Genomic DNA, 23,270 nt, shown 5'->3' with positions numbered 1-23,270 from the left:
TGATCCCTCCGGGGAACGTGTTTCTAGTGCCGGTTCCTCGTCCGAGGTGAACCCCTGGAATGTGCTAGCTGAAAATGTGGGTGTGAAAAGCCAGTCGTCGAAATACTCGGCTGGCATGGGCCTGTGTGGGAAAAGGGCATGAAACTCGTCCTTGAGAAGAGGTTCGTCCAAGGCATAGTCTGGCACCCAACTGTTGGCGCTGGCCGGGGTACCTTCTCTGGCGAGAAGATATTCTACTCCCTCTTCCCCCCATCTCGAGTCTAAAATCTCTGTGACTTCGTTGACGGGTTCCCGCCTTGGCGACCCCCCCCTTGTGGGCGTTTCCCTGAACGGGTCTGGTGCCGTGCCTGGCTCCTGAAATCTATGAGGTGCTTTGTAGGGCGTGAGCACTGATCTATGGAAAACTGGGTGCATTCTGGATCCCTCCGGCAGTGTCAACCGGAAGGCCACTGGATTGACCTGTGCCTCGACTTGGTAGGGTCCTAGCTGCTTATGCCCTAGCTTCTTCTTCGCTAACGATCTGGCCGGCACTGCCTGGGCTGCTAACCAAACCCAGTCTCCCACCTGTATGTCTTCCCCAACCCTTCTGTGCTTGTCAGCCTGCAGTTTGTATGCGTGCTTTGCTAGTTCTAACTGCCTCCGAAGCTGTTCGTGAACCTCCTGCAACTCTGATGCTAAGGCTTCCGCTGCCTGTGGCTCCCCCTCCCCCGCTCTCGCTAATCCCGGGAAGGTTCTGGGATGCCTCCCGTTGTTGGCGAAGAACGGTGTCACCCCCGTGGACACGTGCTTCGTGTTGTTGTAGGCGAACTCAGCGAGCGGCAGGTAGTCCACCCATGTTGCCGGCTGCTGATTTGCGTAGCATCGCAGGTACTGCTGCATGATGGCGTTGACTCGCTCCGCTTGTCCGTTCGTCTGCGGGTGTCTCGCCGACGCTAGGTTGATCTTGACGTTCAGGAAACCCATCAGCTTCTGCCAGAAGTTCGAGATGAACTGTCGCCCCCGGTCGGACAGGATAGACCGTGGCAGACCGTGAACCCTGAACACGTGGTCTATGAACAGTTTGGCGGTCTGTTCCGCCGTGGCCACCTTCGCGCACGGAATGAAGTGGGCCATTTTGGTGAACATGTCCACCACCACTAGCACTGCCGTCTTGCCCCTCGAGCTGGGTAGATCCGTGACAAAGTCCAGGGCCACCCTCTCCCACGGTTCGAGCGGTGTCTGCAGCGGTTCGAGCAGTCCCGCCGGCGGTTTGTGCACTGACTTGGCCCTTTGGCAGGTGTCGCACCTCGAGACGTAATCCGCGACTTCCCCCCGCATCTTGGGCCACCAAAAATCTCTGGCTACTAATTCTACCGTCTTCTCTTTGCCAAAGTGCCCGGCGGTGGGTGCGTCGTGCAACTGCTGCAGTACTTTCGCGCGGAGGTCGTCTCCCGGTACGTAGAGGGCCCCTCTGCGGATGAGCAATCCGTCGCGTATCTGGAACTCGTCGTCCTCCGCCGTGCCCCTTTGCACCTCCTCCATCTTGGCTTGTGCGAAGGGGTCCTCCTGCAGTGCTCGACGTACAGCATCCAGGTCCACGGTTGCTGAAGCGCACGCCCACGCTTTCGGTGCGAAAATGTGCTTGGCCGCTGCTGGTGCCGCCTCCTCGAGGTATTGCGGCTTCCTAGACAGTGCATCCGCCATGATGTTGTTGTCGCCTGGGATGTACTCTATCCTGAAGTCGAAATCCGCAAAGAACTCCGCCCATCGTATGTGCCTCTGGTTCAGGAACCTTGCCGTGCGCCAGTATTCCAGGTTTTTATGGTCCGTGCGGACCTGCACTGTGTGTTTGGCTCCAATGAGGAAGTGCCGCCACGCCTTGAATGCTGCATGAATGGCCAGCAACTCCCTGTCCCAGATGGCGTAGTTCTGCTCTGACTTGCTGAGCTTCCTGGAGTAGAAGGCACACGGTCTCCAGTCCCCATGCGGGTCTTGCTGCAACAGTACTGCCCCCACGGCTCTGTCTGAGGCGTCCGTTTCAACCCTCATCGGTCTGCTGGGATTCACATGCAGTAGCTGCTCTTCGGACGAGAAGAGACGCTTGAGTTTCTGAAAGGACTGCTCCGCTTGCTCCGTCCAGATGAACTTCTTCTTCTTGGAGCTGAGCGTGTCGGTAATGGCCGCCGTCTGCATCGCGAACCCCTTGATGAACTTGCGGTAAAAGTTGGCGAAACCGACAAACCGCTGGACCTCCTTCCGATTGCGCGGGCTCTTCCAGTCCAACACTGAGCGAACCTTGGCGCTGTCCATGGCGAGCCCCTTGTCCGACAACTTGTAGCCCAGGAAATCTACCTCCTTCATGTCGAACTGGCACTTCTCCAGCTTGGCGTACAGCCTGTGCTCCTGCAGTCTCTGCAGAACTTCCTTGACGTCTCCCTCGTGGGTCTCCTCTGATTCTGAAAATATCAGGATGTCGTCCAGGAAGCAGACGCATTTCTTGTAGAGGAGACCGGCCAATACGTGATGCATGAAGGCTTGAAAACAGTGGGAGCCATTTTGTAATCCAAAGGGCATAACTCTGTATTCATAGGTGCCCAGGGGCGTGAACATGGCAGTCTTCCATTCGTCGCCCTCCCGTATGCGAATCAGGTTGTACGCCCCTCGCAGATCCAACTTTGTGAAAACGCGTCCTTTCCTCACCGTTGCGAGCAGGTCATCTATCTTGGGCATGGGAAAGGCTGTGGGCTTGGTTTTCGAGTTCAAAATTCTATAGTCCACCACAAGCCTTTTTTGGGGCGTGTCCTTCTTCTTCACAAAGAATACAGGACTGCCCCCCACTGCCTTCGACTCCTGGATGAAACCGCGCTTCAAGTTGAGGTCTATGAACTCCCTGAGTTCCTGCAGCTCGTCTTCAGACATGGAATACAGTTTCCCGGTTGGCAGCGTCGCCCCTGGCAGGAGGTCAATCTTGCAGTCATAGGACCTGTGGGGAGGCAGCTTGTCCGCTTCCTTCTCGCAGAAAACCTCCAAAAACGCTGCGTACTTGAGTGGCACTGCTTGCAGCGTGCCTAATTGTAGCTGCGGGTCATCCTCTTCCCCTTCCGGGCTAGGCAGAATGCAATGTTCCGCACAGTATGAGGAGCCGAAGGTCAGTTGTCGCTGGTACCACGCCAATGCTGGGCTGTGCCTGTGCAGCCAACTCATGCCTAATACTATAGGCGTGTCCGACAGTTGGGTGACATTGAAGCTGATGACTTCTCGGTGATTCCCAATTTGCATCACCATCGGAGGCGTTTGCTGCACCACCTGCCCCCCCAGCAATTCCCTGCCATCCACCGTGACAACCTTCAGAGGCAGCGTGGCTGGCAGGAGTGCTATGTTGTGCTCTTGAATGAAATCCAGTCCTATGAAGTCTGCGTTACTACCAGAGTCAATGGTAATCGGCACTTCCATAGTGAGTCCATTGGGTAGTTGGAGCGATGCTGTGAGCTGCACCACTGGTTTGGGCGGGAGGGGGTCTGTGGGCTGCAAAATCTCTGGGGACGGCTTCATTGACTTGTCTGGCTGGGCCCCAGTGCCTCTTCCTCCAACCAGACTCTGTCGTTTCCCTGCTGTGGTTCTCTCTGCTGAGTTGCGTCTGTTACTGTTGCTGAGGCTGCAGTGTGCTTGTGGAGCCTCTGGGGACACTCTTTCGCCATGTGCTGAGCACTGTCGCAGATGTAGCACTTCCTGTTCCCTCTAGGAGGCTTCGCTTTGACTGCTCCCGGTGTTAGGGCTCTGGTTGCTGACTGAGCCCTGGCGCCTCCAATTTCCATCGGTTCCTCTCCCCCTCCCTGCGGAGGTGTGGATTGCGCACGCGCTGCATCCTTGGGAAAGAGGGGAGGTGCTCTCACTGGCGTACGTCCCCAACGTCCTTCTTCTCTGTTCCATGGACGTTCTTCCAGACGCACCCCAATTTGCAGCGCCCGCCGGACAACCTCCTGAGTGCTCTTTGGTCTCTCCCCCCTTGCAATCTCATCTTTCACATTTGCATTCAAGCCTTCCCAAAAAAGGTCTCTGGCTGGGGCAGAATCCTTCTCCCATCCCAGCGCATGGACTAATGCAAAAAAGCGGGAATGGTACTGCCTTACACTGGCTCTGCCTTGTTTGAGCCCATGTATGTCTTTTCTGGCGATATCAATGTCTATATTTGATAAAAAACACGAATCCATCGCTTTAATGAATGCATCCGCATTTTGGAGCGCCGGATCCTTATCTCTCCACAGATTGCGCAGCCACGCTTTAGCTTCCCCATGCAAATGGGACAAGATAAACCCCACCTTCTCTTGCTCATCTCTAAAGTCTTTATCCAGCAGTTCCAGCGCAAACAGCACGTCTGCTCGGAAGTTAGGGTACTGCTGCAAATTCCCATCGAAATGAGATACCAGGCTGCCTCCTCTTTTCCCCAGCCCAATCCCCTCTGATTTGGGTCTCGGTTGCCCCTGCTTAGCAAGCACTTCCAACCTGGCTTGGAGATCCCTGCAGGCGGCAGCCGCTTCCTCTTCCCTTTTCCTGGATGCGAGTACCTCCGCGTTGAGTTGTGTCACTGCATCTTGCAGGGCTGCTAGTTGCTGTTCTGTAGTCATCTTGCCTGACTTTTGTGAGCTCGCGAAGCACCAATCTTCTTCCCTCGCTGCGTCCACTCACGTTACGAGGTTTTTGGTGCAAAACTTTTAGAGATGGAGCTTACTGTCAGAGCTGGCTCCAGGTCCCAGCTCACAGAGGACCAACGCTAGCCGGCAGTAATGTACAAAAGTCTTTATTGAAGTACAGTTTCCATTTTCAAGCCGCAGCGCCCCAGCTCTACGTCTAGGGGTTAGATCGGCGAAGCTCCATCTGAGTCTCCGCCCCCTGTACACCAGTTTAAGATTCTAGCCTTACTCCACCTCTTCCGTCTCTCCTTTCTCCTCTGGGTCCTGCTACCCCCCGGGGTCCCTTCCTTCCTGGATTCTTCTGACGCTGACGTTGACCCCCCTGACTCCTCCCCGTCTTTTCGGCGGGCTTTGGGACCTGGCTCCCTATCCGGGCTGCCAACTGCGCCGCCCTCCTGTACATTTGAACTTGGCGCGCGCGCCCAGCCTTCAACCTTCCTCTCGACCGTTTCCTCGCTCCCCGATGGAGGCGTGGCCAATCCTGACTCATGTCCTCCCACTGGCAGTGCGCCGCCTGATCCCGATGCCTGGGACTCCTCCCCCCTACTGCACTCTGGTGTGGACGCTGGTCCTGATTTCCAACTGCTTCTCTCTGAGTCCCCTCTGGCCCCTTCTTCCTGGGGTGTCCCCCTCGGCACCCCCCTTGCTCTGACCATGGGAGCCCCTTTCTGTGAATCTTCCGATTCGCTGGAAAGACTCAGAGACCTCGGACCGCTGTCATCGCTAACATTACCTTCGGACTCCTCCCCCTCGCTCTCTATTTCCTCCCTTTCCTGTGCCTCTGCTCCTGAACCCCTGACACTTATGAAAACCCAATTCTTTATGGGCTGTTCCCATAAGGGTTTTTTTTGGTGGTGGTGGTGGGGGGAGAGGTTGTACTCACTTTCCCTTTCAAAAAAAAACCCAAACCACAAAAACCCAGCCCTTCTGGTTCACATTCTATCATACACAGCCAACACCTACAAAAGGGCAGATGAATATTTGCCAAGACACTGTTTCGAATTGCAATGCTCTCTTGCCAATTTTGCCGTCCAGAAGTTTGGTGGAGAAGGATTGATTTCCCTCCACACCCATCCCCGGAAAACTGCATAGCAAAAACCTCAAACAAGGAGGGGCTGTTAGAAAGTGGACATGTTCGTGGCTGGTTCTGGCATGGACCCAGGCAAGGTGGCTGCCTCAAGGGGCAGATTCTGGGCACCTGTTCTGGTGGATCTGGGATTTTTTAAAAATATGCACCATATTTTTCGCTCTATAAGACACACTTTTTCCCCTTCAAAAATTAAGGGGAAATGTGTGTGCGTCTTATGGAGCGAATACAGGCTCCTTGGCTTCAGTGATAGCAACGTGAAGCCTCCGAAGTGCAGTGGGAGAGCTCCCCCCACACTCCGGAGGCTTTGCGTTGCTTTCGCTGAAGCCGCCTGAAGCCCCCGGGGCGCAGGGAACTCCCGCTGCGCTCCGGGGGCTTCAGGCAGCTATCCGCAAGCCTTCGGAGCGCAGCAGGAGTTCCTGCTGCGCTCCGAAGGCTTGCGGATAGCCGCATGAAGCCTGGAGAGCGAGAGGGGTCGGTGCACACCGATCCCTCTTGCTCTCCAGGCTTCGCTTCGCTGAAGAGGCACTCCACAGTTTTCCCTCTCTGCGCAGCGCCCCTTCAGCGAAGCGGGAGGAGAAATGGAAAGGGCTCCGTTTCTCCTGCTGCTTCGCTGAAGGGGCGCTGAGCAGAGAGGGGGAATTCCCCCCCCCCGTACTCCCCCTCCTATGGTCCGGTGCGTCCTATAGAGCGAAAAATACGGTATGTATAATTGCAAGGCACAGAAGATGGGAGTAGGAAACAACTAGCAAGGAACAATTGGGAGACTGCCTTCTGGGAAGCCTCCAGACTGTTGTAGTTTCGAGTGGGAATCCATCACATACTGGCAAATTCAGGTCCTGCAAGTAAATGTGATTTGGAGCTCTTGTGCAACAAACCAGCTATCCCCAAATACCAGACTTTGTGATCAGGAAAGCAGTGAGAAAATGCACTGGGAATTGTGGGATAACATTTGCTTTGAGTCAGTGTAGGGTTCCCTCATGTTGTCGATGGATGTGGGTAGTTTTTGCACCTCCATTCATTCTCCTTTGTCTCTATCAGTTGCTCCTCCAAATCTCTGTCTCCCCCTCTCCAGATCTTCAGACACGCTGGCAGGCGCCAACAGGAGTCTGCCAACAGCTGGAGAAGCAGGGGTTCCCCATTCCCGCTTTAACTAGAGATGGCAGGGATTGGACCTGAGATGTTCTGAGAGCACAGCAGGCACCCAGTGTAGCACTAACACAAAACTAATGAAACTGGCAAAATGGATTTCAACAGGGACAAATTTCAGCTTCTGCACCAAAATAACCAGATGCAAGTTAAAGCCATGGTTTTCCCAGTAGTGATGTATGGAAGTGAGAGCTGGACCATAAAGAAGGCTGATCGCCAAAGAATTGATGCTTTTGAATTATGGTACTGGAGGAGACTCTTGAGAGTCCCATGGACTGCAAGAAGATCAAACCTCTCCATTCTGAAGGAAATCAGCCCTGAGTGCTCACTGGAAGGACAGATCATGAGAAGAGAAGACTCCCTGGAAAAGACCCTGATGTTGAGAAAGAAGGGGACGACAGAGGACGAGATGGTTGGACAGTGTTCTCAAAGCTACCAGCATGAGTCTGACCAAACTGCAGGAGGCAGTGGAAGACAGGAGTGCCTGGCGTGCTCTGGTCCAGGGGGTCACAAAGAGTCGGACACGACTAAATGACTAAATATCAACAACAACAACCAGATGCACAAAGATAAGACTTGACAGCAGTACATGTGGACAGGATCTAGGGGTCTTAGTTAAGCACAAGCTGAATGTGAGTCAACAGTGTGATGCAGCAGCAACAAAAGCAAATGCTATTCTAGGCTGCATAAACAGAAGTCTAGCATCCAGATCGAGGGAAGTCATTGTCCTGCTCTATTCTGCCTTGGTCAGACCACACCTGGAGTCCTGTGTCCAGTTCTGGGTGCCAGATTTCTGAGCACAATTCAAAGTGTTGGTGCTGACCTTGAAAGCCCTAAACGGCCTCGGCCCAGTATACCTGAAAGAGTGTCTCCACCCCCATCGTTCTGCCCGGACAGAGGTCCAGCTCCGAGGGCCTTCTGGCCGTTCCCTCCCTGCGAGAAGTGAGGTTACAGGGAACCAGATAGAGGGCCTTCTTGGTGGTGGCGCCCTCCCTGTGGAAGGAGGGAAATAAACAACTACCTCACTTTTTGAAGAAGGCAGCCCTGTTTGGGGAAGTTTTTAATGTTTGATGTTTTATAGTGTTTTTAATATTCTGTTGGGGATGTGGCTGGAGAAACCTAGCCAGATGTGTGGGATATAATAAATAAACTATTATTATTATTATTATTATTATTATTATTATTAACAACTGACTGGAAGGTGTGCAGAAATCTGGAAACTGGGCCGTATGAGGAATGGTTGAAGGAGCTAAGTATGTTCAGCCTGGAAAAGAGGAGACTGAGAGGGGATATGACAGCCAGTATACCTGAAGGAGCATCTCCACCCCCATCATTCTGCCTGAACACTGGGGTCCAGCTCCGAGGGCCTTCTGGCGGTTCCCTCACTGCGAGAAGCAAAGCTACAGGGAACCAGGCAGAGGGCCTTCTCGATAGTGGCACCCGCCCTGTGGAACGCCCTCCCATCAGATGTCAAAGAGATAAACAACTACCTGACATTTAGAAGACACCTGAAGGCAGCCCTGTTCAGGGAAGTTTTTAATGTGTGACATTTTAATGTATTTTTAATCTTTGTTGGAAGCCGCCCAGAGTGGCTGGGGAAACCCAGCCAGACGGGTGGGGTACAAATAATAAATTATATTATTATTATTATTATTATTATTATTATTAAGGTAAAGGTAAAGGGGGCCCTGACCATTAGGTCCAGTCATGGCCGTCTCTGGGGTTGTGGCGCTCATCTCACTTTATTGGCCAAGGGAGCCAGCGTACAGCTTCTGGGTCATGTGGCCAGCAGGACTAAGCCGCTTCTGGTGAATCAGAGCAGCACATGGAAACGCCGTTTACCTTCCCGCCGGAGCGGTACCTATTTATCTACTTGCACTTTGACGTGCTTTCGAACTGCTAGGTTGGCAGGAGCAGGAACTGAGCAACAGGAGCTCACCCTGTCGCGGGGATTTGAACCGCCGACCTTCTGATCAGCAAGTCCTAGGCTCTGTGGTTTAACCCACAGCGCCACCTGCGTCCCACTGCCACCCGTGTCCATTATTATTATTATTATTTTAATTATCTGACGGTCTGTCACCTGGAGGATGGAGCAAGCTTGTTTTCTTCTGCTCCAGAGGGTAGGACCCAAACCAACACATTCAAATGCCGAGAAAGGAGATTCTGGCTAAGCGCTAGGGTAGTAAGAACTGTTTGACAGCAGAATGGAAGGTTATCCGGCAGGGATTATTCAGCTGCGATTCCCTGCATTGGAGGGGGTCGGACTACATAGCCCTGGGGTGTCCCTTCCAACTCTAGGATTCCAGCCTCCTGGGCTTGATCCCCGCAAACAGAGCCCGGCCCTTACCTCCTGAGGTCCTCCAGCCTCTTGGCTTCCTCTTCCAGGTAGGTGTGCAAAAAGCGCAGGAGCTCCCTCTCGGTGCTGAGCGCCTGGTGGATGCTCAGCATGGAAGTGTAGGTCTCCGCCTGGACGCACTGCGAGAGACCGGCCAGGAGGACCACTGCCGCCACCGCCGCGGGCCACAACATCGCCTTACTCTTCTGCACAATGCCTCTGTCTCTCGCCTCCGCCTCCCTTCCTCTCCCGCAGGCTGGGATCCAAAATCTCCCCTCTCCTGCACCCACCCAGCTCCTCCAGTGCCACCCAGTCCCTCTCCCGAAGCCAAGGGAGCGTCGGTGGTGTCATGGGCGCAACCGGAGCATCCCTTTGCGCAGCTGTTGCGCGCCCTCGGTCCTCCTCCTCTGGAATCTCGCCCTGAGCTGCGAAAGCCAAAACGGCATCCCAGCACCGACTTGAATCTCTCTCTTTCTCTCGCAGCAGCAGCAGCAGCAGAAATGAGCCGAATGGAAACCAGATGGGGAAAGAGGCAGTAAAAACCGCTGTGCGTTTTTCGCTTCCCTCTCCAGTCTCTGCAAAGCTCCGGCAAGGATTCGCTGAGGCTGCTCAGAAATCCGTCTATCTCTCCCTGTCTACTCCAAGATTGAAAATGGGGTGGGAGGGGAGACGGGAAAGTCCTCCCTTGGCTCAGAGGCTGAGCATCTGCTTTAATAATAATAATAATAATAATAATAATAATAATAATAATAATCGTCATACCTTGGGTTCCATATAGTTAAAGCTCTGGTTTTTCCAGTAGTGATGTATGCAAGTGAGAGCTGGACCATAAAGAAGGCTGATCGCCGAAGAATTGATGCTTTTGAATTATGGTGCTGGAGGAGACTCTTGAGAGTCCCATGGACTGCAAGAAGATCAAACCCATCCATTCTGAAGGAAATCAGCCCTGAGTGCTCACTGGAAGGACAGATCGTGTAGCTGAGGCTCCAATACTTTGGCCACCTCATGAGAAGAGAAGACTCCCTGGAAAAGACCCTGATGTTGGGAAAGATGGAGGGCACAAGGAGAAGGGAACGACAGAGGACGAGATGGTGGGACAGTGTTCTCGAAGCTACCAGCATGAGTTTGACCAAACTGCGGGAGGCAGTAGAAGACAGGAGTGCCTGGCGTGCTCTGGTCCAGGTGTCATGAAGAGTCAGACACGACTAAACGACTAAACAACAACACCACCTCGGGTTACAGACGCTTCAGGTTGCGTTTTTTCAAGTTATGGACCGCTGAAACCCGCAAGTACTGGAACAGGTTACTTCCAGGTTTCGGCAGTCATGCATGCGCAGAAGCGCTACATTGTGCTTTGCGCATGCGCAGAAGCGTCGAATTGCAACCCGCGCAGACACGCCACTGTGGGTTGTGAATGTGCATCCCACACGGATCACTTTCGCAACCCGAGCATCCACTGTAATTTATTATTTATACCCTGCCCATCTGGGTGGCTTTCCCTAGTTACTCTGGGTGGCTTCCAGCAAAATATTAAAATGCAATAATTCACCAAATATTAAAAGCTTCCCTAAACAGGGCTTGGTATGCAGAAGGACCCGGGTTCAGTCCTTGACTACTTCAAGGCTCCCACCTGGAAACATGAAGGAGAGGGTTCTGGCTGGCTCCTAGCCATGATCCCTATACGCTCTGCCTCCACAGCTTCTGAATCCCAGTTCAGAGAATCGCAGAACTGTAGCAGTGGAAGGGGCACCCCTGAAGATCATCTAGTCCAACCCCCCTTGCAGGGCAGGAATCTTTCGCCCGAGGTGGGGCTCAAACCCATGACCCTGAAGTCTCATGCTCTTCAGAGAAGAAGAAGAGGCCATCCTTGAAGAGGATTTGGAAACGATTTGTAGATTGTTTTCTTTAACAATTGCTGCAAACATGTTAAAACGCGAGTCGGTTTGGAGTAAGCTCAGCAGTAAAAAAATTGTTATGAGAATAAAGTGATTGGAAGAACGATTGCAATTATTATAATGTGCAGCAGTAAGAGATAATTTGAGGAAACCATGGAAGGGTGAAAGGGAAGTCGAGGAACAAGAAATAATTTGGTGTATCGGTTAATTAATTGTATTGTATTTTTCCTGTTTTTGCAGTTTTGAAAACATTATATATATATATATATATATATATATATATATATATATATGTTATTATTATTATTATTATTATTATTATTAGAGTCTCATGCCCTACCAACAGAGCTATGCTGGAAAACACCAGCAAGGGGAAAAGGCTCGTGTTCGAATTCTGCTTGCTGGTTTCCGACAGCTCTGTGAGACTGAGATGCCGAACTGCATGAGCCATGGATTCAGCAGATGTTCCTTAGATTCTTAAACTTGGCATGCTGCTGCCAACAGTGTAGAGCAGTAGATCCCAACTGGTGGTCCGTGGATCCCAGGAGGTCTGCATAACCCAGCCAGGGGGTCCATGAAACCATTCACATAACAAAAACTACCATAGAGATATCAACATTTCCGGAAGAAGGTGGTCCAAGGTGTGCTGGGCCCGGGGGTTAACCCAAGCCGAGCGGTCCGGATCCGGTCCCAAATCCAAGGATTCCGCGAGGAGTCAGTCCAACAGGGCCAAGGCAGGAAACCAGGCATGGTCAGGCACAGGGTAACAGGGAGGTTCCAGCAAGCAGCAATGTTGCTCCCGCAACCTGGGGCGGGGTCCGGCAGCCTTTTATCTCTGACGGGGTAACGGCCGGTCCTGATCCCCAGGCGACTCACCTCCCTGTTTCGCCCGAAGGCGAGCACTCCTCCTGCAAGTACTCAGGTCTCTCCTTCTCTCAGACCTCAGTCTCTGCAGCTCGGGAGACATCGGTGGGTGACTAGACCCAGAGGCCGCCTCAGCCTCCCCTGACCCAACCCGTAGTGGAGCAGCTGTAAGTGATGGCCCAGCTGGAGGCAACGAGGTCATCCCCACATCTGGAGCCAGGGCAGGCTCAGGCCCCTGACTCGGCCCAGCTGGTGTTTGTTGCAGGGGAACCTGTGCAGACTGGGGCTCTTCAGAATCAGGCCCCAGACTCGGTTCAGATGCCGCCTGAGGCAAAGGATCCGGTGCAGACTGAGACTTCTCCGGCTCCGAGTCTGAGCCCGAGTCCCAGGCCATCACACATGGCTTGGTTTTGAAAAACAGGGGTTCTGCGGTACTTAGCTAATTGGGAAGCCACTGCTGCAGAGATTATGGAGCAAGATGGATAAGGCAGCCTGGTCCATGTGTCTGGAGGTCCTGGGTTACCCAGACAACAAGACCCCCCTCTCAGCCTCGCTGATGGGGTCCAACGGAAAGCAGAGCAAGACATTTGGCACCAGCTTGTCTGAAGGAATTGCCAGAAGGAGGTGTACAAGGTGCACACTTCTGAATTGCAATTGATGGAAACCATAGGCAGTGGCGGATTTACGTAAAGCAACTACTCTATTCCGAACTTAAAAATGAAAAGCGTCATGCTGGTGGTCAACAAAAGAGGTTTAAAGACTCTCTCAAGGCAAATCTTTAAAAATGTAGTATAAACACCATCAACTGGGAAACACTGGCCTGCGAGCGCTCCAATTGGAGAACAGCCTTTACCAAAGGTGTCATGGGCTTTGAAGACACTCGAACTCAGGATGCAAGGGAGAAGCGTGCTAAGAGGAAGGCACACTTGGCAAATCCACACCGTGATCAACTCCCGCCTGGAAACCAATGTCCCCGCTGTGGAAGGACGTGTGGATCCAGAATTGGCCTCCACAGTCACTTACGGACTCATTGCTAAAACCGTGTTTATGGAAGACAATCTTACTCGGCTACGAGGGATCGCTGATGATGATGATGAAGAAGAAGAAGAAGAAGAAGAAGAGGCTAAACAAGCTATAGCTTAGGGCCCCACTCTCTTGCCCCCCCCCCAATATACTTCTTAATTGTATTTCACTATTAATATACTTCTTAATTGTATTTCAGTTCAACAATTACTTTGGTAAAATACATATTTTGTCATGTGCAAATGGCTTTAGATACCTATCAGGTCCATAAATTACAGTATAGCATATATTCAACGTGAAAAACAGGGACAGTTTGTTGTTGACAAAGGACAGCTGGACATATAAAGGGCCCCATTACCTTCAGTATCTTAGGGCCTCATCAAACCTAAATCCGGCCCTGACCACAGGAAGGGAGAGCGTTGTGCTCAAATCCTGTTTGCAGGTTTCCCTTGAGGGCATCTGGTTGGCCACTTTGGGAAGAGGATTCTGGACTTAGAATCATAGACTCTTAAGAGTTGGGAGGGATCCCAAGGGTCATCTAGTCCAACCCACTGCAATGCAGGAATCTCAGCTGACGCATCCATGACAGATGACCATCCAACCTCTGCTTAAAAAGCTCCAAGGAAGGAGAGAGTCCACCATCTCCCAATGGAGACCGTTCCACTGTCAAACAGCTCTTACCACCAGAAAGTTCTTCCTAACTTTTAGTTGGAATCTCCTTTCTTGTCACTTGGAGCCACAGGTTCGAGTCCTGCCCTCCGGAGCAGGAGGAGCAGAGCTTGATAGGTCATTGGCTTGACCCAGTAATTTCTTCTTATGCTCTTCTTACGTTCCACCTTGCTGGAGATTCTATCCTCCCGGCTGCTTTCATTTGCTCTAAATTTCTGAGAGGTAAACACAGGAGAAGCCTCTGTGCAGATGATGGAGGCTTGGAGGGCATGGCGATGCCCTGAATTTCTGAGCAAAAAAAATCCCTGAACTTTGCAGGCAGTTATCCTTGGGATCCGAACATGAATGTCTAGGATGCCCCCTCGTGGGAAGCTGTTGCATAACAAGCAGAGCATATTTGGTAGGCCTGGGCTGAATGTACAGTGGTACCTCGGGTTACAGGCGCTTCAGATTACAGAAGCTTCAGGTTACAGACTCCGCTAACCCAGAAATAGTACCTCAGGTTAAGAACTTTGCTTCAGGATGAGAACAGAAATTGCGCCGTGGTGGCGCAGCAGCAGCAAGAGGCCCCATTAGCTAAAGTGGTGCTTCAGGTTAAGAGCAGTTTCAGGTTAAGAACAGACCTCCAGAACGAATTAAGTTCGTAACCAGAGGTACCACTATATGTGCATTTGGGGGGGGGGGCATTAGAGTAGGGTTTTCAGAAGTGTGAAAGATTCCGCCGCCCCCTAAATCTCTGCTCATCATCAGAATTACTAGGCTGCCTTTTAGAGTATATACAAATATTTCCTAAAATGTTGGACTGCTTCTGATAATAATAATATTTTTCAGATTCAGTGGACCCTCTGGATACGAATGTAATTTGTTCCGGGGGTCTGTACGCACCCTGAAAATTCCATAAGCAGAAGCGCTGCTTCTGCGCATGCGTGAGCGGTGAAACCCAGAAGAATACACTTCCAGGTTTGCTACGTTTGCAACCCGAAAGTTATGTTATCCAAAGGTAACGTAACCCGAGAGTCCACTGTATTTGAAAACAGCTATCATATCCCCTATCACTCTCCTCTTTTCCAGGCTAAACACACCCAGCTCCTTCAATTGTTCCTCATACGGCCCGATTTCCAGATTTCTGCACACCTTCCACCCAGTCAATATCCTAATAATAATAATAATAATAATAATAATAATAATATATTACTTATACCCCGCCCATCTGGCTGGGTTTCCTTAGCCACTCCCAGTATTCTGTTGGGAGCCGCCACAAGTGGCTGGGGAAACCCAGCCAGATGGGTGGGGTATAAATAATAATTTATTATTATTATTATTATTATTATTATTATGAACAGGAGTGCCTGGCATGCTCTGGTCCATGGAGTCAAGAAGAGTCGGACATGACTAAACGACTAAACAACAACAATTATTATTATTATTATTATTATTATTAACCCTAATGAATCAAATAAGCCTGGCAATGACAAGGCAAGCAGACTTTGCAGCAAGGACGGTCATGGGATGTGCCCAAGGCCAGAAATAGGGATACAAAAGCTTGAATAGAGCACAATTCTGCTGATTTGCTAGATTTCTGCTTTGTGATATAATAAGGGACCAGGCATGCCCAGACAGCAGTGCTGAAAACCAGACATTGCCAACTTGGGGCTCTCCTCGTGTTGGTCCCTTACCTTTATTGCCCTGACCAGGCCACAGTGATTCATGCGATGGTCACCTCCAGGCTTAATTATTGTAACTCGCTCTACGAGGGGCTGCCCTTGAAGCTGACCCAGAAACTCCAGCGGGTGCAGAATGTCGCGGCGAGGCTCCTTACGGGGTCCTTGCCATGGGATCACATTCATCCAGTGCTTTTCCAGCTGCACTGGCTCCTGGTGGAGTATAGGGTCAGGTTTAAGGTGCTGGTTTTGACCTTTAAAGCCCTATTATGACCTAGGACCCTTGTACCTACAGGACCGCCTCTCCTGGTATGCCCCGTGGAGGACCTTAAGGTCCACAAATGACAACATTTTGGAGGTCCCAGGTCACAAGGTGGTTAGATTGGTCTCAACTAGGTCCAGGGCCTTTTCAGTACTGGCCCCGACTTAGTCGAACACTCTGTCACAAGAGACTAGGGCCCTGCGGGACTTGACATCTTTCCACAGGGCCTGCAAGACAGAGCTGTTCCGCCTGGCCTTTGGCTTGGACTCAGTCTGACCCTTATGTTTCCCTCCCCTTATGGTTTTGATGAGGCTGCATTTTAAATTGCATTTTAACTTGTATTTTAAATTGGTTCCTCCCCCCATTATGTTTTTGCTGAAATTTTACTGTTGTTAGCTGCCCTGAGCCCGGCTCTAGCCAGGGAGGGCAGGGTATAAATATTCTTATTATAATTATGTTCCATATCCCATCGCTCCAAGGAGCTCAAGGTGGCCTGGGTCTCCCTCTCTTCATATCCTCACAACAACTGTGCGAGGTGGGTGAAGCTGAGCGGCAGTGACTTGCCCTGGGGTCATCTAGTAAATTTCATGACTGACCTCTGTTTGCCCGCTTGGGTGTGTGCACTAATGAATTCCGCAGAATAATTGAGTTTGGAGTAAACATGCGTACGGTCAGGCTGTATACAATGCCGAAGCTAATTCCTAAATCCTGGCCTCTCTGAGTCACGAGTGCGCCAAAGTCCACCTTTTTGCAGAGGGGGCCCCCAAAGGATAAATGTCGAGGGAGCTGGGATGGTTGGATGGGAGCCGGCAGAAATATTAGCACCCGATCGACGCAGAACCATGAAAGCGTTCGGACCACAGCTGCTTCTTTTGCTGGCGCTGCTAGGATTCATCGGTAAGTATCTCCCAGTGACCAGGTGCAAAAGGAAGTCTCTGTCTTATAGGGAAATATCTCAACTTGTCATGGGAGAAATAGTCTTTGTTGAAAGATCCTCTTTTCACTGCTGAAAGGGATAGGAATGTTTTTTTTTTTGGTCTGATTGCCCTGCATTTTAGGGTGCCCTGCCACTGAGGGCCTCTGTTATTTTAGCTCAGTGGTACAGGATCGGTTTAGCATGTAGACAGAGGGTGGTGAACACAGCGCATGATATCATGGGCTGTCCCTTGAGTCCGCTAGATGACATTGCAAGGGATCAATGCCTTAGGAGAGCGAGAAAAATTCTTAGGGACGATTCACACCCCAGCCAGCACCTCTTCAATCTTCTACCCTCAGGCAGGAGATATAGAAGTCTAATCAGTCGCACCAACAGGCTAAAAAGCAGGTTCTATCCGTGGGCTGTTAGGCTGCTGAACAGAAAATAATACAGTCATGCCTCAGGTTACAGACGCTTCAGGTTGCGTTTTTCGGGTTATGGACCTGCCGAAACCTGGAAGTACCGGAATGGGTTACTTCTGGGTTTCGGGGGTCACGCATGCGCAGAAGTGCTAAATCGTGCTTTGCACATGAGCGCCGAATCGCAACCCACGCGTGCGCAGACGCACCGCTGTGGGTTGTGAACGCTGCAGGTTGCAAATGTGCATCCCGCACGGATCACGGTCGCAACCCGAGCGTCCACTATATAGTGCAACTGACTTTCAGGGTTGGTGTGTTGTGCGACAAGCACACAGAGTGCAATGAGACTTACAGTGGTTAAGAACTTAAGCTTGGGTTAAGAACTTAATTCGTTCCGGAGGTCCGTTCTTAACCTGAAAATGTTCTTCACCTGAGGTACCACTTTAGCTAATGGGGCCTCCTGCTGCCACCCCGCGATTTCTGTTCTCATCCTGAAGCAAAGTTCTTAACCCGAGGTACTATTTCTGGGTTAGTGGAGTCTGTAACCTGAAGTGTCTGTAACCCAAGGTACCACTGTATTAGGTTCAACGCTTGGCATCTCCCTGGGACCACCAGAGAGATCTTGTAGACCACTATGCTGTCAGCTAGGATCAGGGCCAGATTTATGTATAAGCCAAACAAGCTATAGCTTAGGGCCCCACTCTCTTGGGGCCCCCCAAAAATTTAAAGGGGAAAAAACCTGGATGTACATTTCCAAAATATGAGAAGGAAAAAACAAATAAAATAAAACCTCTGGGTATAGGGCGGTGTATACAGTAGTTTTCCGTGTATAAGACCAGGTTTTCCCCCTAAAAAATAATGTCAAAAATTAGGGGGCATCTTATACACGGATACATCTTTCCCCCATTTTCTTAAATCCAAGTCCCCCAACATGGGGGCCTCTTATACATGGGGGCATCTTATAGACAGAAAAATATGTAAGTTGAATAAATAAAATAATAAAATATTCAGTTTCTCACTTTTCCAAATTTATATGCAGTTCTTTGCATTTCTGCAGCGGTCTGTGATTTATTTATTTTTAAATCCTCATGAAAATTGGTCAACATTTTAGTCCAAATCTCTCCTTGATATCATTATACTTCCGGACCTGTTTACTGAGAATTCTTCCTGATTTGTTTGCGCAGTTTGTGGGGAGTTTAGACAAGTTTGTCTCTTTAATGAGCATTTATCCTAATTTGTTTCCGGGATGTGTGTGTGTGTGGTGGTTCGATGGCATTTCATCAAAACAAATGGTATCCCACAATATCCTTTGCATTTTCCCAGAACTTTCCTTATCACAAAAACTCTGATTTTATTGGGGGGGGGAGGGGAGTGCTTAAAAGTGCCAATTCAGTTTTAATTTTGTGACCTGAATTTCATTTGCTTAGCTGAACACGTGCTTGATCTCAGTTGTGTTCACTCTAAGAACACCCCTGTGATAAATCTCTCAAATAGAAGCCCAGATGAATCACACTGGTTTAGACCGCAGGCACCATTCGAGACACGGACAAGCCATCCTTTGTAAAAACATTGGCCGGGAAGAGCAGCTGCAACGGAAAAACATGTCTGGGCTTTGTGAGCTAATCCGCAGGAATTAATTGGGGCGACACAAATATTAGTTCCGACACTCAGGATCTACCAACAATCCCCCTCTGTGTGAAGACGGGCCTGCTTTATTTGTTTATTCGGTTTACAAAATATTCCTATACAACACAAAACCAACAATAACACAACCTCCGTAAAAAAAGCACGAAATACGTTGCGATTCAGTAGGAAGCTGGTGACATGAAATGGTGAGCCGGCCCACTCATTGCACAAATGGGACATTTGTCCCGCTGCTACTGATGCCTACACCCTTGTGCAAATTAATTGAAACAAGCAATGTAGTTTATTGGACAAAACTCACGTATACGTACATTAGTAACGGATATGACCTCCGCTATTTTTAAGCAGCATTTGAACACGGTTTGGCATGGAGTCTACTGTAGTAGTTTCGAACAGTCACTGTTGATTTTCGGATCCCTGTACCACAATTGAATCAGCGCCCGAATGAGCTTCTCCATAGTCATACAGTCTATAGAACGGAGGCATCTTTTGCATACAGCCCACAAATTCATCGTCTGGGGAATTCCCTGGCCAATCAAGTACCTGTATTTGCTGTTCTGTCCTGAATTTCTTCACCACTTTCGATGTGTGAGAGGGGGCTAGGTCCTGCTGCGATATCCCAGTACCGTCAGGATACCTCTTTTCCAGCTCTGGGATAACTCTCTTTTCATAGAACCTTAATATATTGTGGCGAGCGCATCATTCCTTCTATTGGCTGCAGGCTTCTGACACCACAATGACCAACTGACTTTTCATGTTTGTTTTGAGTACAGGATTAGGAGTAAGATAGAAAACATGCTTTTTTCAATTAATTTGCACAATTAATTTGTAGATGCTTTGCTCCCACCCCCTTCAATCAACTTGCTGGTCCAGTGGGAGGGAAGGAGAATTACCAACCATTTGTTGCTGTTGTTTAGTCGTTTAGTCGTGTCCGACTCTTCGTGACACCTGGACCAGAGCATGCCAGGCACTCCTGTCTTCCACTGCCTCCCCCAGTTTGGTCAAACTCATACTGGTAGCTTCGAGAAGACTGTCCAACCATCTCGTCCTCTGTCGTCCCCTTCTCCTTGTGCCCTCCATCTTTCCCAACATCAGGGTATTTTCCAGGGAGTCTTCTCTTCTCATGAGGTGGCCAAAGTCTTGGAGCCTTAGCTTCACGATCTGTCCTTCCAGTGAGCACTCAGGGCTGATTTCCTTCAGAATGGAGAGGTGTGATCTTCTTGCAGTCCATGGGACTCTCAAGAGTCTCCTCTAGCACCAGAATTCAAAAGCATCAATTCTTTGGCGATCAGCGTTCTTTAGGGTCCAGCTCTCACTTCCATACATCACTACTGGGAAAACCATAGCTTTAACTAGACGGACCTTTGTCGGCAAGGTGATGTCTCTGCTTTTTAAGATGCTGTCTAGGTTTGTCATTGCTTTTTAACCTTCATTGTTGTGACTTCCTATACCCAAGCTGGACAGGAGATGGGGATCCCACTGAACACACGGACCTGTGCCAGTTGGAGAGGTCTCTGCCGTCGCTCCTGCCTGGCTTATGAGATCCACCTCGGTGTTCACGGCTGCCCACGTCACTATAGGTATGGCTGTTCTCCTTGTGGGTTGATTGTTTATTATTTGTGAGCACATTAAAGTCTCATCACGCTTGTTAACACCTGCCTTGGTCCATTGTGACCCCAAGGTCTCGTTCGTGGTCCCTCACCACTGTGGCGTTCCCAAAGCAAGGAAGGATTGGACTCTGATTAATAGAATACAGTGGTACCTCAGGTTACATACGCTTCAGGTTACAGACTCCCCTAACCCAGAAATAGTACCTCGGGTTAAGAACTTTGCTTCAGGATGAGAACAGAAATCGTGCTCCGTCAGCGCAGCAGCAGTGGGAGGCCCCATTAGCTAAAGTGGTGCTTCAGGTTAAGAACAGTTTCAGGTTAAGAACGGACCTCCAGAATGAATTAAGTACGTAACCAGAGGTACCACTGTACACACGAGGCTTGACCAGCAAGACTCTGGGAGGAGTGCGTATAATAATCCCCTCTCCACCCCTTGGCCCAGGTCGTTTTATTCACACAAGAACTTTTTACACAGTGTTCGTAAGAACCAATCAGATTTCCTCTGAGCATTTAAAAAAAACCCACGTGGGACAAAGTCAGATCAGAAGAAATTATTTTAACTGCAAAGACTACTCTGAGCATGCATACACAATCTGAAAGTAAATAAAACAGGACTAAAGGAATGCATTCAGGTCATAAACAGGCCGGAAAGGAAGGAAGTATGGCAAGAAAGAGGATTTACCATCTCCTTGTGAACTCTCTTCCTGGCCCTTAAGATCTACCTAAAAATTAAACTACATCAAAGCTAACTATTATCTTTATGACCCAGGATGCCTGATGAAGCAACTGGCCTGTGTATTTAGAATGCTTATACATGCCTGTCAGGTGTAGAAAAATAGGACATAGATGCAGAGGCATGGATTGATCAGAAATCGTATCAAAATGGCTCGAACCCGGTCAACACAACGCTTTCATCGCGGACACAAATGGCTTCCTCCATATTTTTTATAATTCCTCATAGCAATCCCACCTGATCGCTACATACCACGAGCTGACAAGATATTTTGCTCCGACGTGCCTCAATTTCCACTTGTTTAGGTCAAACTGAATTTGCCATTTTACCACCCATTGTTTCAGGGCTGCCTTCCTGGCGTGGGGGCCAGTTTCCGCTAAGCGTTGGGGGGGGGAAGGAAAGCAGGGGGAAAGAGCTACGAGGAGAGAAAACCCCTTTACATTAAGTCCAAACGCTACTTAGGTCTCTGTGATTGTTGCATGGCTTCTTTCCACCTCTCCAGCTTTGAATCCAGCGAAATAGCCCAATATTTGGGAGGCTCAGGACAATGTGTGGGGCAGGGGGTGGGGCAGTGCTTCGGGCACCAGGCAGGGCGACACTTCGACAATCTGCAGCCTTCTTCTGAGACTGTCCTTGGTGACTGCAATTCTGAAAAAGACTCGTTTCCTCTTCATTCCCAGATGCTGTGTGTTGAGAACCTAACACAGACAAGGAAATCCATCACTCCAGCAAAGGGAAGGATGTTCCGTCTACATGCTGATCAGAAGAAGAGTGGCCCCTTTTATAAACAGCATTTGCAATACAGTGGTACCTTGGTTCTCAAACTTAATCCGTTCCGGAAGTCCGTTCCAAAACCAAAAGCGTTCCAAAACCAAGGCGCGCTTTCCCATAGAAAGTAATGCAAAAGGGATTAATCCGTTCCGGACTTTTAAAAACAACCCCTAAAACAGCAATTCAACATGAATTTTACTATCTAGCGAGACCATTGATCCATAAAAATGAAAGCAATAAACAATGTACTGCAGTCACACAATCAATCAATCAATCAATCAATCAGTAGCTGAACTGGGTTCCACACAGTCACAAAAACAAAAAAGAGCCGCAATAACAAAAAAGCAAAATAAATAGCAAAAAACAGACAGAACTCAGCATAACACTCAAAACCGAAGGGTGGCACTCAAATCGGAAGCGTAACACTCAAAATGGAGCACATTCGGCTTCCGAAAAAAGTTTGCAAACCGGAACACTTACTTCCGGGTTGGCAGTCTTTGGGTTCCAAGTTGTATGAGTACCAAGGTGTTTGAGAACCAAGGTATCACTGTATCTGTTTATTTGACATCGCCACGGAAATTATCGCCTCCCAACAATTCAAAATGGCTTCAATTTGTTTTAAGCTGATATGTTTTTAAGTTGCTTATTTCTGCCTTGCAGCAAGGTGATTGCGACTGTTTAATTTTCTTTAAAGGAAACGCTTCAGAGGACACATGACGCAACTTTTGAAAAGTTTGACAATGCTAAGTCTAACACTACTTTCTGCTTGTTTATCGTTCTCAAGACAAAGATGTAGCACATGTAACCAGCCGTAACAAAAAGCACAGTGGATAATTCATTGTTTGGCAATAATGATTAAAACATGCATTTACATTGAACATTCTGTTTCAGCAAATGCACACCCACGACTGCTTTCCGTCTAGACAATAGGGTTTAGTCACAGACTGGCTGGTTTTTGCTGCAAAAGAATAACAGGAAATTCTGGAAATTCACTAACTCTGAAAGGGAACACACCAGGAAGATAACTTACATGCAAATATATGTTGCTGGCTGAGATGTGCATGTCCATTGTGTTCAAAGAGATTTTTAAAAAATTACATATATTTTCACACCAGCAGACAACAGAAGAAAAGCTTGTGCAAAATAAATAATAATAATAATAATAATAATTTATTTATACCCCGTCCTTCCCGGTTCAGAAAACCGGACTCAGGGCAGCTAACAACAGATTTTAAACACTTAATTGATGCAACAAAAAACAGCATAATATACAGTATAAAACGTGAATAATAAATTCAGAATTCAAAAATCAATTTAGGGGGAAATCCATCCAATAAACATTAGATGATCATCAGGGCTAGCTGGCTAAATTAGTCCTATTTGGGCCAGCGAGGAGGCCAGGGGAGAATTAGCTGTGAGGGAGAAGAGTCGGTGGAAGAAGATTGGAAAAAATTTAAAGACTATTTACAGAAATATTGTAAAATTAATGAATGTTAGAAAAATGTTGGAATGAAGTTATATGGCTTTAGTAGAAATGTTATAAGGAATTAAGTATAGATAGG

At 49.2% G+C, this 23,270-nt stretch overlaps 1 protein-coding gene and 1 long non-coding RNA gene across 3 annotated transcripts in view; one reads left to right on the top strand and one right to left on the bottom strand.

The window, feature by feature from the left end:
- Positions 1–9,886, bottom strand: part of P4HA3 (prolyl 4-hydroxylase subunit alpha 3) — a 40,553-nt gene extending 30,667 nt beyond the window's left edge. For both annotated transcript variants that reach the window (XM_081002171.1, XM_081002172.1), the window contains exon 1: positions 9,254–9,886. In XM_081002171.1, the coding sequence (XP_080858297.1) occupies positions 9,254–9,435 (182 nt within the window). In that variant the 5' untranslated portion in view covers positions 9,436–9,886. The remainder of the gene's footprint in view (positions 1–9,253) is intronic.
- A 6,263-nt stretch (positions 9,887–16,149) lies between these two features.
- On the top strand, positions 16,150–23,056 carry LOC308475446. Its single transcript, XR_013985204.1, has 3 exons — positions 16,150–16,512; positions 20,051–20,174; positions 21,618–23,056. It is a non-coding gene; the product is annotated as an uncharacterized lncRNA (long non-coding RNA).
- The last annotated feature ends 214 nt before the right edge of the window (positions 23,057–23,270 follow it).

The sequence above is a fragment of the Podarcis pityusensis genome (assembly GCF_964106645.2).
Source record: "Podarcis pityusensis genome assembly, chromosome: 4".
Lineage (NCBI taxonomy): Eukaryota > Metazoa > Chordata > Lepidosauria > Squamata > Lacertidae > Podarcis > Podarcis pityusensis.
The sequence above is the reverse complement of the archived record's forward strand: the minus strand, read 5'-3'. Positions and strand labels throughout refer to the sequence as shown.